At 43.5% G+C, this 12,518-nt stretch overlaps 1 protein-coding gene across 1 annotated transcript; it reads right to left on the bottom strand.

Annotated features, from left to right (window-relative positions):
* Nucleotides 1-6,395: 6,395 nt before the first annotated feature.
* Nucleotides 6,396-7,937, bottom strand: LOC139472213 (beta-1,3-galactosyl-O-glycosyl-glycoprotein beta-1,6-N-acetylglucosaminyltransferase-like). Its single transcript, XM_071254588.1, has one exon. It carries the CDS (start codon nt 7,935-7,937, stop codon nt 6,396-6,398), a length of 1,542 nt encoding a protein of 513 aa, XP_071110689.1.
* Between the last annotated feature and the right edge of the window lie 4,581 nt (nt 7,938-12,518).

Raw genomic sequence — 12,518 nt, 5'->3', positions numbered from 1 at the left:
CAATCTTTAATGTAGGTGATCTTCGTGTTGTGTTATTTTATGAACCGTCCAATTGTGTCTTATACTATGTGTCTTAAAATTAAGATGTTCACCTAATAGTGTTATTTAGGTGCTTTATTTATTTACCCAAAAGAATAAATATGTACACAAACGTTAAGATTCGTTTTGTTCTTTCACAGTATTTTGATTAAAATGACTTCTGACAGATGTCGCATTACAAACCACAGCCATTTTATCTCAGTCTGAGGGAGGGTCTCAAAGGGTACAGAAGCCTTTATTGGAAGTGGAGTACCGGCTTTACCTGAGTAGGCGTGTATGCTTCCAGACACTCTTACAGAACCATGCGCAATCTTATATGACACATTATCATACCTCCATGTCAGAATGATGAGATCTGATTGGTCCACGTGATCTTGAAAATATACTTTATCATACCTCCATCTCAGAATGATGTGATCTGATTGGTCCACGTGACCTTGATAAAATACTGTGTGACCCGCTTTGGACGGTAATACATTTCTCTTATACCCCGCCTCGAATAATACAGATTACACGTGGATTTCTGAGAGGCAGAATAAATCCCTTTTATCCCCTTCGATGCAAAAAAGCCGCAAGCTTTTTCCGAGTCAATGAAATATATAGCACAAGTTAACCTCAGCTAAATCGAACAGCTGTTTTCAATCAATTTTGAATTTGTTTGAATTCTTTTACAATGTCGGATAGATAAATTCGTTGTAGCATGATCACTTGGGATACATGGGGATTTATGCGTCCCTCGTTAGGTTTTATACCACTCGCCTCCAGCTCGTGGAATAAAAAACCTAACGCTAGACGCATAAAACCCAATGTACCCCGCGTGATCCTGCTACAACCTTAAGTATTTCTAACCACAACATCATACAGATACAAGTTTTTTTCACTGGGTGCTGTCAAAACGTGTACAAATATGTTATGGTCACAAGGACAAAACCTTCGAGCTATCAAACGAAGAGAAAGTTTACTTTGTTTATCATTATGCTCACGCTGTTCGTAGTATTGTTTTATCATCTATACTTTGCGATACATATTCACATACATTAATATGTAAAAGGACCGAGTCCGTGGTCTAGTGGATAGAGCATCTACCCGGAGAACGGAAGGTCGGTGGTTCGATGCCCTGGCTGCATCATACCAAAATAAGTTGAAAGATGAAACATGTTACCCTGCCTGGTGTATTAAGGGGATAAAACAAGGACCGATCCACTCGGAGACCGTATAAAATCTTTAAGTGGTGTATCCACGTTACCCGCGGTAAAAATCTTGAACGCGACTGAAAAACCTCATTTCTCCCATCCCCTGTGAAAAAAACCAACATGTTTTTGATATGCCCCCTCCTGAAGCATATTGATGTCATGAGGCCTATCATGGGAGTGTTCTGGTCTAGGTAGTTCCCTTTCAGTCTTTGAAGTGGGGGATCTTGTCATGCCGCGTCGATGCCAATAGCCCCGAGATGTTGTGATCACTAGGGGGCGCTGCTGGGTCAAAGTCACCTGCACCAAGGTCAAGGTCGCGTTTTTGAAGTTGTAAGATCTCGATAAAACATGTTTGTGAAAAACGTTAAGGAAAAACAACCTATGAAAGAAAATGTCACATTTGAAGCATGCCTTCCTGAAGAAGTAGGTTACAGTTTATGCTAATTAACCGGGAAGTGCAAGTGTGCTTTTACAAATATACATTTATAAATTTCTAGTAATTAAACATTAAGAAGGGATACGTCCCAAATGTTACAGATCATATGATTTTAATAATTCTATTTTACCTGTAAGTTATCCACTGGAACATTTCTAAATTGCGTTGATGAATACGGTTCGTGGTATGAAACCTAACACGGTACGCATAAAGCCCCTTGTACCACTCGTGATCCTGCTACAGCTTAGTATATCTAACCGGGTGCAGGCTAAAACGGAACCTCCGCAAAACGTCACCCATTTCTCGGTCATCTAACCACAACATCATACTGTTAAGACCAGATACAAGTTTATTCACAGGGTGCAGTCCAAACGTGTACTGATGAATACGTGACCTTTTTTTACACATCATCCTTCCCCTTTGAACATCCGGGTTACCATTGGTCTTCAGCAACCCATGCTTGTCGTAAATGGCGACTATGCTTGTCGTAAAGGGCGACTAACGGGATCGGGTGGTCAGGGTCACTGACTTGATTGATGCTTGTCATCGTATCCCAATTGCGTGGATCGATGCTCCTGATGTCAATCACTGGAGACCCGTGAAGATCCGGGATAGAATAGGTCTTCAGCAACCCATGCTTGCCGTAAATGGCGACTATGCTTATCGTAAGAGGCAGCTAACGGTAGCGGGTGGTCAAGCTCGCTGACATGATTGATGCCTGTCACCGTATCCTTATTGCGTGGATCGATGCTCACGATGTCAATCACTGGAGACCAGTGAGGAGCCGGGGTAGAATAGGTCTTCAGCAACCCATGCTTGCCATTAATGGCGACTATACTTGTCGTATGAGGCAGCAAACGGTAGCGGGTGGTCAAGCTCGCTGACATGATTGATGCCTGTCACTGTATCCTTATTGCGTGGATCGATGCTCACGATGTCAATCACTGGAGACCAGTGAGGAGCCGGGGTAGATTAGGTCTTCAGCAACCCATGCTTGCCATAAATGGCGACTATGCTTGTCGTAAGAGGCAAATAACGGGATCGGGTGGTAAGACTCGCTGACTTGGTTGATGCCTGTCACCGTTACCAAATTGCTTGGATCGATGATCATAATGTCAATCACTGGAGACCCGTGAAGATCTCGGTAGAATAGGTCTTCAGCAACCCATGTTTGCCATAAATGGCGTCTATGCTGGTCTTCAGCAACCCATGCGTGCGACTAACAGGATCGGTTTGTCAGGCTCGATGACTTGGTTGATGCACTTCATCGTATCCCAACTGCGTGGATCGATGCTCATGATGTCAATCACAGGATTGTTTGGTCCAGACTTGATTATTTACAGACTGCCGTCATATAGCTGGAATACTGCCGAGTCCGGCGTTAAACAACAAACAAATAGATAATGCTTCCCCTATAACATGTAGATTGAATGGCCACAATGCTTTCCGATAGATGCTAACGCTTGTTGGACATCCCTCCTCGTGGTCAGGGTATATAAGGTAATAATCTCTCTTTCTCCCCCCCCCCCCCCCCCCCCCCTGCAACCTATGCTGTTCGTAAGAAGCTTGGATCGTTGCTGACAACATAAATCACTGGATTGTTTGGTCTAGACTTGATTATTTACGGACCGCCATCAAATCGCTGAAATATTGCCGAGTGCGGAGTTAAACAATAAAAACAAACAAAAAGTTGTCACATGGTTCGAGGCTCATACAGTCCACTTTGGGTATGCAAGCTTCAGCGTTAACGCTTCTTTGAGAGATACAATGACGGGTTTTCTCAGCTTAATATCTACACCAGCTTGTACATAAACGAGTTTCTACAATACGAACCACCCGTTGAAGTCAAAGCAACGATTGATCTTCCACGTCGTGGTGTTACAGCACACACTACGTCAATAAACACTGGGTACCTACTCTGCTCCTGGGCCCACTTGCACAAAGCGATCTTAGCTCTACGACTATTGTAAGCCTATGTTAAAGAATGGGAGTTACGATCATCTTAGCGCTAAGATCGCTTTGTGGAATATTGCTAACTGCGGCGTAAAACAATACTCACTCATTCATGACAACCAGCATGTCAAGCAAACCAAAAAAAATGGATTTAGAAAAATTCTAGGCAAAATGATTATTTCCCCGTATTCTCTTGAAAAATTCTTGTCCTTAGATGTCACCTAACTAGTATCCGTCTCACATATGACGTCATCTATCCACGACTTCAATGTGAGCACTTTTTGCATTCGTCACCACTCGCCCCTTTCCGTAACCTGCAATAATAAGGGCGTGTCCCGGAGTTGGTCACGAATGCAGTTTCCAGTTGCACACCAAACCGTTTTTTTACAACACGAGCGTGAATATGATTTCATTTTGCGAGGCACTCGAGTTTCTTACACACTCAGGGAAAAATGATTTTATTATCAAGTCTTTATGTCGCGAAGAACTGGTGCGTTCTATGTTGAAACCCGTCGAGAGACTAACAACGTCATTATGACGTTATGTATGACGTGACGTCATAAGTATTATGATGCCAACAATGACAACACTCCAATGATGCTGTTATGTCTGTAGGGTGCGTGAAATCCTGATATGAATGTGGTTCGAATGGATTTTCATAATCTCGCTTATCTTGAAACGGTGATCCATATAGTTACACAGTTCGTGACGATAGTGAGTGCATATATAAAGTATGCACACTTAACTAACAAACACACAGAAATCCATAGCAAAAATCATAAATTTTATTTCAAAATAAATGACTATAATAGACGTATCAGTAAATACAATAGGTATCCTATGCGCATGTTTGTTTGTTGTTTAACGCTGTCTTCAGCACTATTCCAGCTCTATGACGACGGTCTGTAAATAATCGAGTCTGGACCAGACAATCCAGGGATTGAAGTCATGAGTATCGATACTTGCCATTGGATACGATGACATGCATCAACCAAGTCAGAGAGCCTGACCACCCAATTCGCCTCTTGGTCGCCTCTTACGACATGCATGAGTTGCTGAAGACCAATTCTAACCCGGATCTTCACGGGTCTATTCGCAACTGTTCGCACTGCTGCCCTCGGGCTGAGACATCTGGACAAGAAATCCAAATTTCTTGATTTGCATTCTTTCCCCATACCAACGAGTTCCAGCCACATGAAATATAGACTGTCTCTTCGAAAGATACATGTAACCTACGTAGACATAACAACAGGTAATACCACCATAGGATGTATTTTACTGGAAAAGACATTGTTTGGCTTCATTACTCCGTTCATTCAGACGAGTTCCGCTTCGTAGTCTTTGGCCGTTTTCCCAAAGCGATCGTAGCGCTAAACTTTAACATAAACTTGCGACAGTCGCTTTTACGGTCGCTTTGTGAAACGGGGCCCAGGACTTGAGTATGAAAACAGCCCCCTTACACATTTTGGACTGTCTCACTGATGAGTGAGTGAGTGAGTGAGTTGGGTTTAACGCCGCTTTTAACAGTATTACAGTTATATCACGGCGTGTCACCCTAATGTGTGAGGAAATCCCGAAGTGTTGCAGGTGTCAGACGTTTACCACTTCGGTGAAACCCACGAGCACGGGTATGGAGCTGACAAACCTAGAAACATAATCTGGGCGAACCGGGATTCGAACCCACAATCATAGGTTTCTGGCGTGCTCAAGGGACGCAACTCTGCATAGCGAATCGCGGTGCCTTAGACGACTTTTGAGCAAAACGATCTCGAAAAACATTTTTATATGCAGCATAACATATAATTTTTTGGCTTGGTTTGTTGTTTAACGTCACACTCAGCAATGTTTCAGCTAGATGATCTCGGTCTGTAAATAATCGTGTCTGGACCAGACAATCCGGTGATTGACATCATGAGCATCGGTCCATGCAATTAGGATACGATGACATGCATCAACCAAGTCACCGAGCCTGACCACCCGATCCCGTTAGTCGCCTCTTACGACAAGCATAGTCGCCTTTTACAGAAGGCATGGGTTGCTGATGACCTATTCTACCCCGGATCTTCACGGGTCGCATTACATATGAGGTACGATGGTGCTGCGAGTAGGGTAACAAATATGACAACTCAAGGGTTAGAAACTTAAGGAAAAGTTAAGGAAACTATTTGTACCAGCGAGAGTGACGTGAATGATCAAGCTCCTTCCCAGCGCGTGACATCGCCCTGTCCCTCCCTGTGACAAGCGGCCATACTTAAATCTTGAAATTTACCCTCTAACCCTAAATGTAGTGACATTTATATTTTTGTGCATGTCTTTGGGAATGCCTTTCTTGTCAATTGTAAAAAAAGGTTTACGACTGCCTTACTGTTTCCCAGATAAATTTACGTTTGTTCGTTTAATCAGATTGGTTCGAGATTTCAGACCAACGGGAAAGTACCCAGCACCCCCCTATGCATTCTCACTAAAGAAATTACATGATAGATGAAATTAAATAGAAATTCAAATTGACAAACAAGCAAAACAATTTAGCTGGGGGGAAAGTATTCGGTGTCACGAAAGTCATCACTTTTTTGTAAACATAGCTGTCAAGCGGTATGGAGTTCAACTCCATACATGGTTGTATCCCGCTTAGCACAGTTGGGAGCTGTGACTGCTCCACGCGATAGTATGTAGAGAGCTACACGAAGGGCTATCGCTGTGGGGAGCTTGGCGAACGATACTCTAATGGTTACCGGGCCGACGTGATTGTAGTGCCTGAGTTCAATAATACGTCATCAGAAGAGTTTCCAAGGATGTTTCTTCAGCCATTTCCTCTTCTTTTCTTGAAAATATTTAGTTGAAAGATTCGAAAAGTCAATATTATTATAGTACTTAACATGCGGTAAATTAGCAATGTAGTGTTTGTCAACAGTCTGGAGTAGTGGATGGACCAGACGACGATGTAACCAAGACTCCAGACAATCCAGAGGAACCGGGTCAAGGTCGTTGTTGAACTTGTTCGCGATGACGTTGGGTCTAGACGTCAACCATTTCAGATCCCCAGAGCCGAACACACAGACGCTGCGGACGAAGGTGCCGTGGCAGACGTCCCTGTCCCAGTTCCAGATGAGGGCGCGGGAGGCGTGGGTGTTGAACGTCTGCCTCGTCTCCACGTACGTTCCCCCCGGCGCCCACGGCAGAGTGTTCAAGGTCGCCCAAAGGTTCTCTTCCGGAGACGACGTGTCATTTAACCAGTTAATTAACTTACGTGCAACATCGTCCGTTAACACAAACTGCACAAATTCTCTTTTAAACATACCATACGCACTCCCCTTGCTCATTTGTATGTCGTACCCAAACGGCTCCTTGTCGACGTTTGTCTGTTCAAGTTTACCGTCGGTGATTAGGAACTTCTTCTTGAATCGCCATTCTTGAAATCGAGGATGGTCGTAGCTCTCGATATCGTTTGCGCCGTTAAGTCTCTTCAACATCATAACAATCTCAAGGTTGGTCCGAAGTGGGAACTCTTGACCTGCAAGGTTGATGTAATATTTCCACTTGACCTTGGACTCCAGAAGCCTCTTCATACACTTCATCTCAGCATGAATGGTCGCAGAGCTCATATACACAACAGTCGTTCGGTCATCAATGACCTCCACGTTGTCAAGGCAACGTGCGATGGACTTCATAGTATCAAACACTCCTGCTTCCGCCTTTTGGTCGACGTGAATGCAGTAGACGTTGTGGGGCCGGTAGATCGTCCTCAGCAACTGCTCTGCCTGTTCTGGAGACGTATGCATCTTGATTGCAAAAGCAACAGGGTATTCTAGTTCCTCTGAGGTCACCGGTTTGTCTTCGTAGCCATGGGCGTACCTGTACCTCGTACAGTTCTTTAATAAGTTCCCAAGCGTACAATGAGGTCTCGGAATTATTGGCTTTGTTTTCACGTCAGCGCCTTTGATTAAAGATATGCATTGGTCTGTCACCTCAAAATTTAATGTACAATCGTCACTCCCTGAGGAACTCTCAGTCTTGTTTGCAATAATAATGTCGTCGGTATTATTAGGTCCCGTTTTGACAATAGTTGCGTTAGTTTTATGGGGATGGAATTTTAGCACTGTCAGCAATTTGAACCTCACGGGAACACCCACATCCATCGGCGGTTTGGACATCCCAGTGAACACTCTCATCCGTGCCCGGCTCGTGACGTCGCCCTTGGCCTGGAGTTTGGAGGATATGATTGGCCCCAGGAAGATTAGGGCGTTCCATATAGAGAGGACTAGCAGGGTGTAGGTCACGCCGATCGGCAGCAAAAGTTGGACACAGCGGGAAGGCATCCTGAAACAGAGCAAGTGAGTGAATGAGTGCGTGAGTGAGTGATGTTTTAATGTTTTAAGCCAGCAATATCACGGTAGTAAACGACGGAAATGGGCTTCACACGTTGTACACAATCAAACCCGAATCTTCGGCGTGACGAGCGAACGTTTTACCACTTGGCTACCCCACCGCCCTTTAGTGTTGGAGACCGCCTCCGTGGTCTAGTGGTAGAGCGTCCGCCCGGAGAGCAGAGGGTCCCCGATCCCCGGTCGCGTCATACCAAAAGACGTTAAAAGATGGTACTTGTTACCCTCCCTGTCTGGCGCTCGGCATTAAGGGGCTAAAACAAGGACTGGTCGGCTCGGAGTCATTATACTGTGTCCGAGTGGGGTATTCATGTTAAACTGCGGCATGGTATCTCAGTGAGCTAGCACTATAAATCGGCATCAGTCCGGACTAGTACAAACAGCCACACAAACACACACACGTACATGCACGTCGCTATATAAGTGCAATAATCTTGGACGCCACGTTAAACCCCATTTCACCTCACCTCACCTTTAGTGTTGGATAAGGAAAGTGGAACTGTGTTATACAGATAGAGAATAACAGTTACTGGTAACGTATGTACCACCGTTCTAGCTGGCTGATACCGTTACTTATATCTATATGAGGTGAGGTGAAACTGGGTTTAAGGTCGCATCCAAGATTATTGCACTTATATATAGTGTGTGTGGCTGCTTGTACTAGTCCGGACTGATGCCATCTTTTAACGTCTTTTGGTATGACGCGGCCGGGGATCGAACCCCGGACCTTCCGCTTACCGGGCGGACGCTCTACCACTAGACTACGGAGGCGGTCTATATCTATATGAGTACTGACCGACTAATAATCATAATGGGAAGGAAACTGTGTCAGTTATGTCCACAAAAGGGGCCCATTCCAAAACAAATACCGCCCCTAACGCGTATGATCTATATTTCAAATAACTTATGTTTGGTCCGAGACATATTTATGAGATACATGGACGCACTATAATACACAAAGTCTGTATGTGGCTGCTTTTTCTGATGCCGATTTATAGTACTAGCACGCTGAGATACCATGCCGCAGTTTAACATTGATACCCCACTCAGACACAGTATACTGACTCCGAGCCGACCAGAGCCCGTAATTGCCGCGCGCCAGACAGGGTAACAACAAGTACCGTCAATTAACGTATTTTGGTATGACGCGACCGGGGATCGAACCCCGGACCTTCCGCTCTTAGGGCGCACACTCTACTACTAGACCACGGAGGCTGGGATAGTGAGAAATACAACTAGTATCCGATATTTTCATGGAACGTTAGCACATGTAGCTTCATTTCAAGTTGATTAAACATAAACACACAGTTCAATACGTTGCCGCGTTACGTCACAGTCTGAAATATCTTAGTATCCACAACGGAAGTTGCGTAGTATGAATGCATGCTGATATATTCACGCCGGGTAGGATTAATATACAAATATAACACTATAACGAGGAAACCAGTGATATTAACGGGCGAGAAGCCAATTATGTGGCAGTGAAACAGTGAAACAGTGAAACAAAGAGCTGACTTGTGTGACAACGTAACTATCAAGATGTCCATTTGGGGTTATTATTGGTTATAGCACTTTTCAATATACGCTGGGTGATATTCGCTAACTCAGTATTCACCGCGGCAAGAAGTAGTCCTGACGCGTCATTACAAACAATAAAGAACCTGACCACACCAAGTTTCATGTCATCAAATTCATGCTGCATTCGACTTCACTTTGAAAATGTTAACAAGACCAAATACAGATCGATATTTCAAGCACACACTTTAAGAACGTAAAACAACATATACTAGTACATAGAAGATACTCATTCAACGGGCCGACAATATCATATTCTGGATGTTCTGGGTGCCATTGTAAAAAGCGACCTTTGCCCTAAGGTGATTGTAACTCCCATACCTTAACATAGACTTAGTCGTAGCGCTAACGTTGTTTTGTACAACGCCCTGAACAAGTATTTGGTGTGGATCCCACAAGAATTGCTTGGCTTTTTATTTCAGATTATTAGATGTACGGCTCCGAGATACAGTTTAATAAAACAATAGACTCTTTGAAAACACACCTGCATGAATGGTGCCGACCATTTATTATACTGGATGTTATGAAGTCTTATCTGAACAATATTGTATTATGAGTCCCAAAAGAATTGTTTGGATTTTTTTATATTAAAATAAACTACGGTTATAACGAACACGCTTATAACGAACTAACTATATGCTGTAGTTATGCTGTATATATGCTTATAACGAATTACGGTTATAACGAACTCAAAGGGACTACTGATTTTAGTTCGTTACAACCGTAGTTTATTGTATGTATTGTAGGTACCAAAGAATTGTTTAGCTCTTTCTTTCAGATTATAAAATGTACAGCTCCGAAATACAGTTTACCAAAACTAAGTGTATTCTCTAAACACTCACCTGAATAAAAGCTAATAGGGCATCAGTGTGTATTATTCCGGGCAAACGCACATTGATTAAACCCCCGTTTCACCTCTCACCTTCTTTTATACCAGTCCGAGATCCGTGAAGGACAGGTTACCGCCAACTCCTTGTTCTGCATTCATCACCTGGTTGTCCAGCGTTCCCGATCTCCTTAATCACCTGTACACCCTCCCTGTTCACCTCTGACCCCCCTCCCCCCTCCCACGGCCCGCGTATCATCGTCACGTGCGTGCTCTCTTGTCAAGAAGGCGAGAACATATCTGTTTCGGGATGATGGAGCGGCCATCTTGGATACCTCAAGGATGTAAACAGCTTGTTGATCTATTCCAAACCTGCTTTTAAGTTTGAAGTATAATCACGTGTGTATATTAATTAAGGCGCATTCAAATGTACATGTACTTGATATTTACAGTATCTTAAAATCTCCCCTTTTCGCAAACACCTGATATCTTCACTATTTGATAGAGATTCATAAACACATGCTTAAAATATAGTCGGAATCGTACAATCTACTCATCTTTCAGTAGAGCTTTTTTATGACAATAGGAATGGTGTTGTCGTTTTTTGTTACACTATTCTAGGTGTGCAGCATCAGTCTTAAGGCCAAGAAATGCAAGTAACATTTGATATTCTTAATCTGGAAACTCCACCTTCTGGACCATGCACTACTGTTTTGAACATCTACATCTTTTCAAGGTCACTGCCGTGTAAACATGATTCGCTAATCCGGATACGATAAATCTTGAAACTAATGCGTCTCCAAATTACTACGACTGCTGACCTTAGCAAAAAATGCGACTCAATATCAATGCGACTTCCCCCACCCCCTCCCCAATGGAATGATACATATCCCTACCTTAATCCATCATTACCTTAATCGTATCATTTTTTTCGCATTTAATTCACGCTGGCGTTAATTTCAAGGTTCACAGCATTTGCTTACCGGATGTTCAAATATGGAACGGCACCGTCCAGACTCAAAGGACTTTACTCTGTCTAATGAAGACAGCTGAAAATTTAAGTTTAATTTCATAGAAGCTCGCATCATAACTTGAAGCAACCCACGTTCCCGTAGTCGTGCACATGTTGTTCTCCTCAAAGGCTCAAGATATGTGAGAGTATTGACTTTATATTCCTGAATTTGATTTATCAGTGCATTCATGGGGCACGGGTGGCCCAGTCGTCTAAGGCGCCGCGATTCGCTGTGCAGAGTTGCGTCCCTTGGGCACGCCAGAAACCTATGATTGTGGGTTCGAAACCCGGTTCGCCCCGATTATGTTTCTAGGTTTGTCAGCTCCATACCCGTGCTCATGGGTTTCACCGAAGTGGTAAACGTCTAAGACCTGCATCACTTCGGCCTTTCCTCCCACATTAAGCCGACACGCCGTGATATAACTGGAATACTGTTAAAAGCGGCGTTAAACCCAACTCACTCACTCACTCGAGGACAGGGACATACTTGCCCCTTCTACATTGAAATGAAAATGGAATCAGTTGGGATATTTAGAACGCCGCGATATAACTGTAATACTGTTAAAAGCGGCGTTAAACCCAACTCACTCACTATCAGTGCGTTCAAAGACCAGCCCCCTTATCTCCAGGATCTAAACTCAGGCTATCTCTCTGTCCGAGCACTTCGAGCACGTGATACCTACTCGCCTGGCTCCTACTCAACATCCCGTGTTACAAAGTCTTGGTTCTCGATCTTTCCAATATGCCGCTGCTTCACGATGGAATTCTCGTCCACTCAGCTCCTACTCTGTCATCCTTCAAGTCAAGACACTATTCATTCAAAACAATTTCTCCTTTGTAAAAAGTAAACTTAGGTTATAGCGAACTCAAAGTAAACACTATTATGAATTATAACCGTAGTTCGTTATAAACATATATACAGCAGATGGCCGGGGATAAAAAAAACCAGTTCTATAAGTTCGATATAAACGTAGTTCACTCTGTATATATTCTGCAAGAAAAGCAGTAAAATCGTTAATATCTGACATGTGTGTTGCCGACATCCATATAAAATTAATACCCAAAATAAAGACGAAATATGGAAAAATCGCAAAAACACAAT

Source organism: Haliotis cracherodii, unplaced genomic scaffold (assembly GCF_022045235.1).
Source record: "Haliotis cracherodii isolate W230 unplaced genomic scaffold, xgHalCrac1.p SCAF_24, whole genome shotgun sequence".
Taxonomy (NCBI): Eukaryota; Metazoa; Mollusca; class Gastropoda; order Lepetellida; family Haliotidae; genus Haliotis; species Haliotis cracherodii.
The sequence above is the reverse complement of the archived record's forward strand: the minus strand, read 5'-3'. Positions and strand labels throughout refer to the sequence as shown.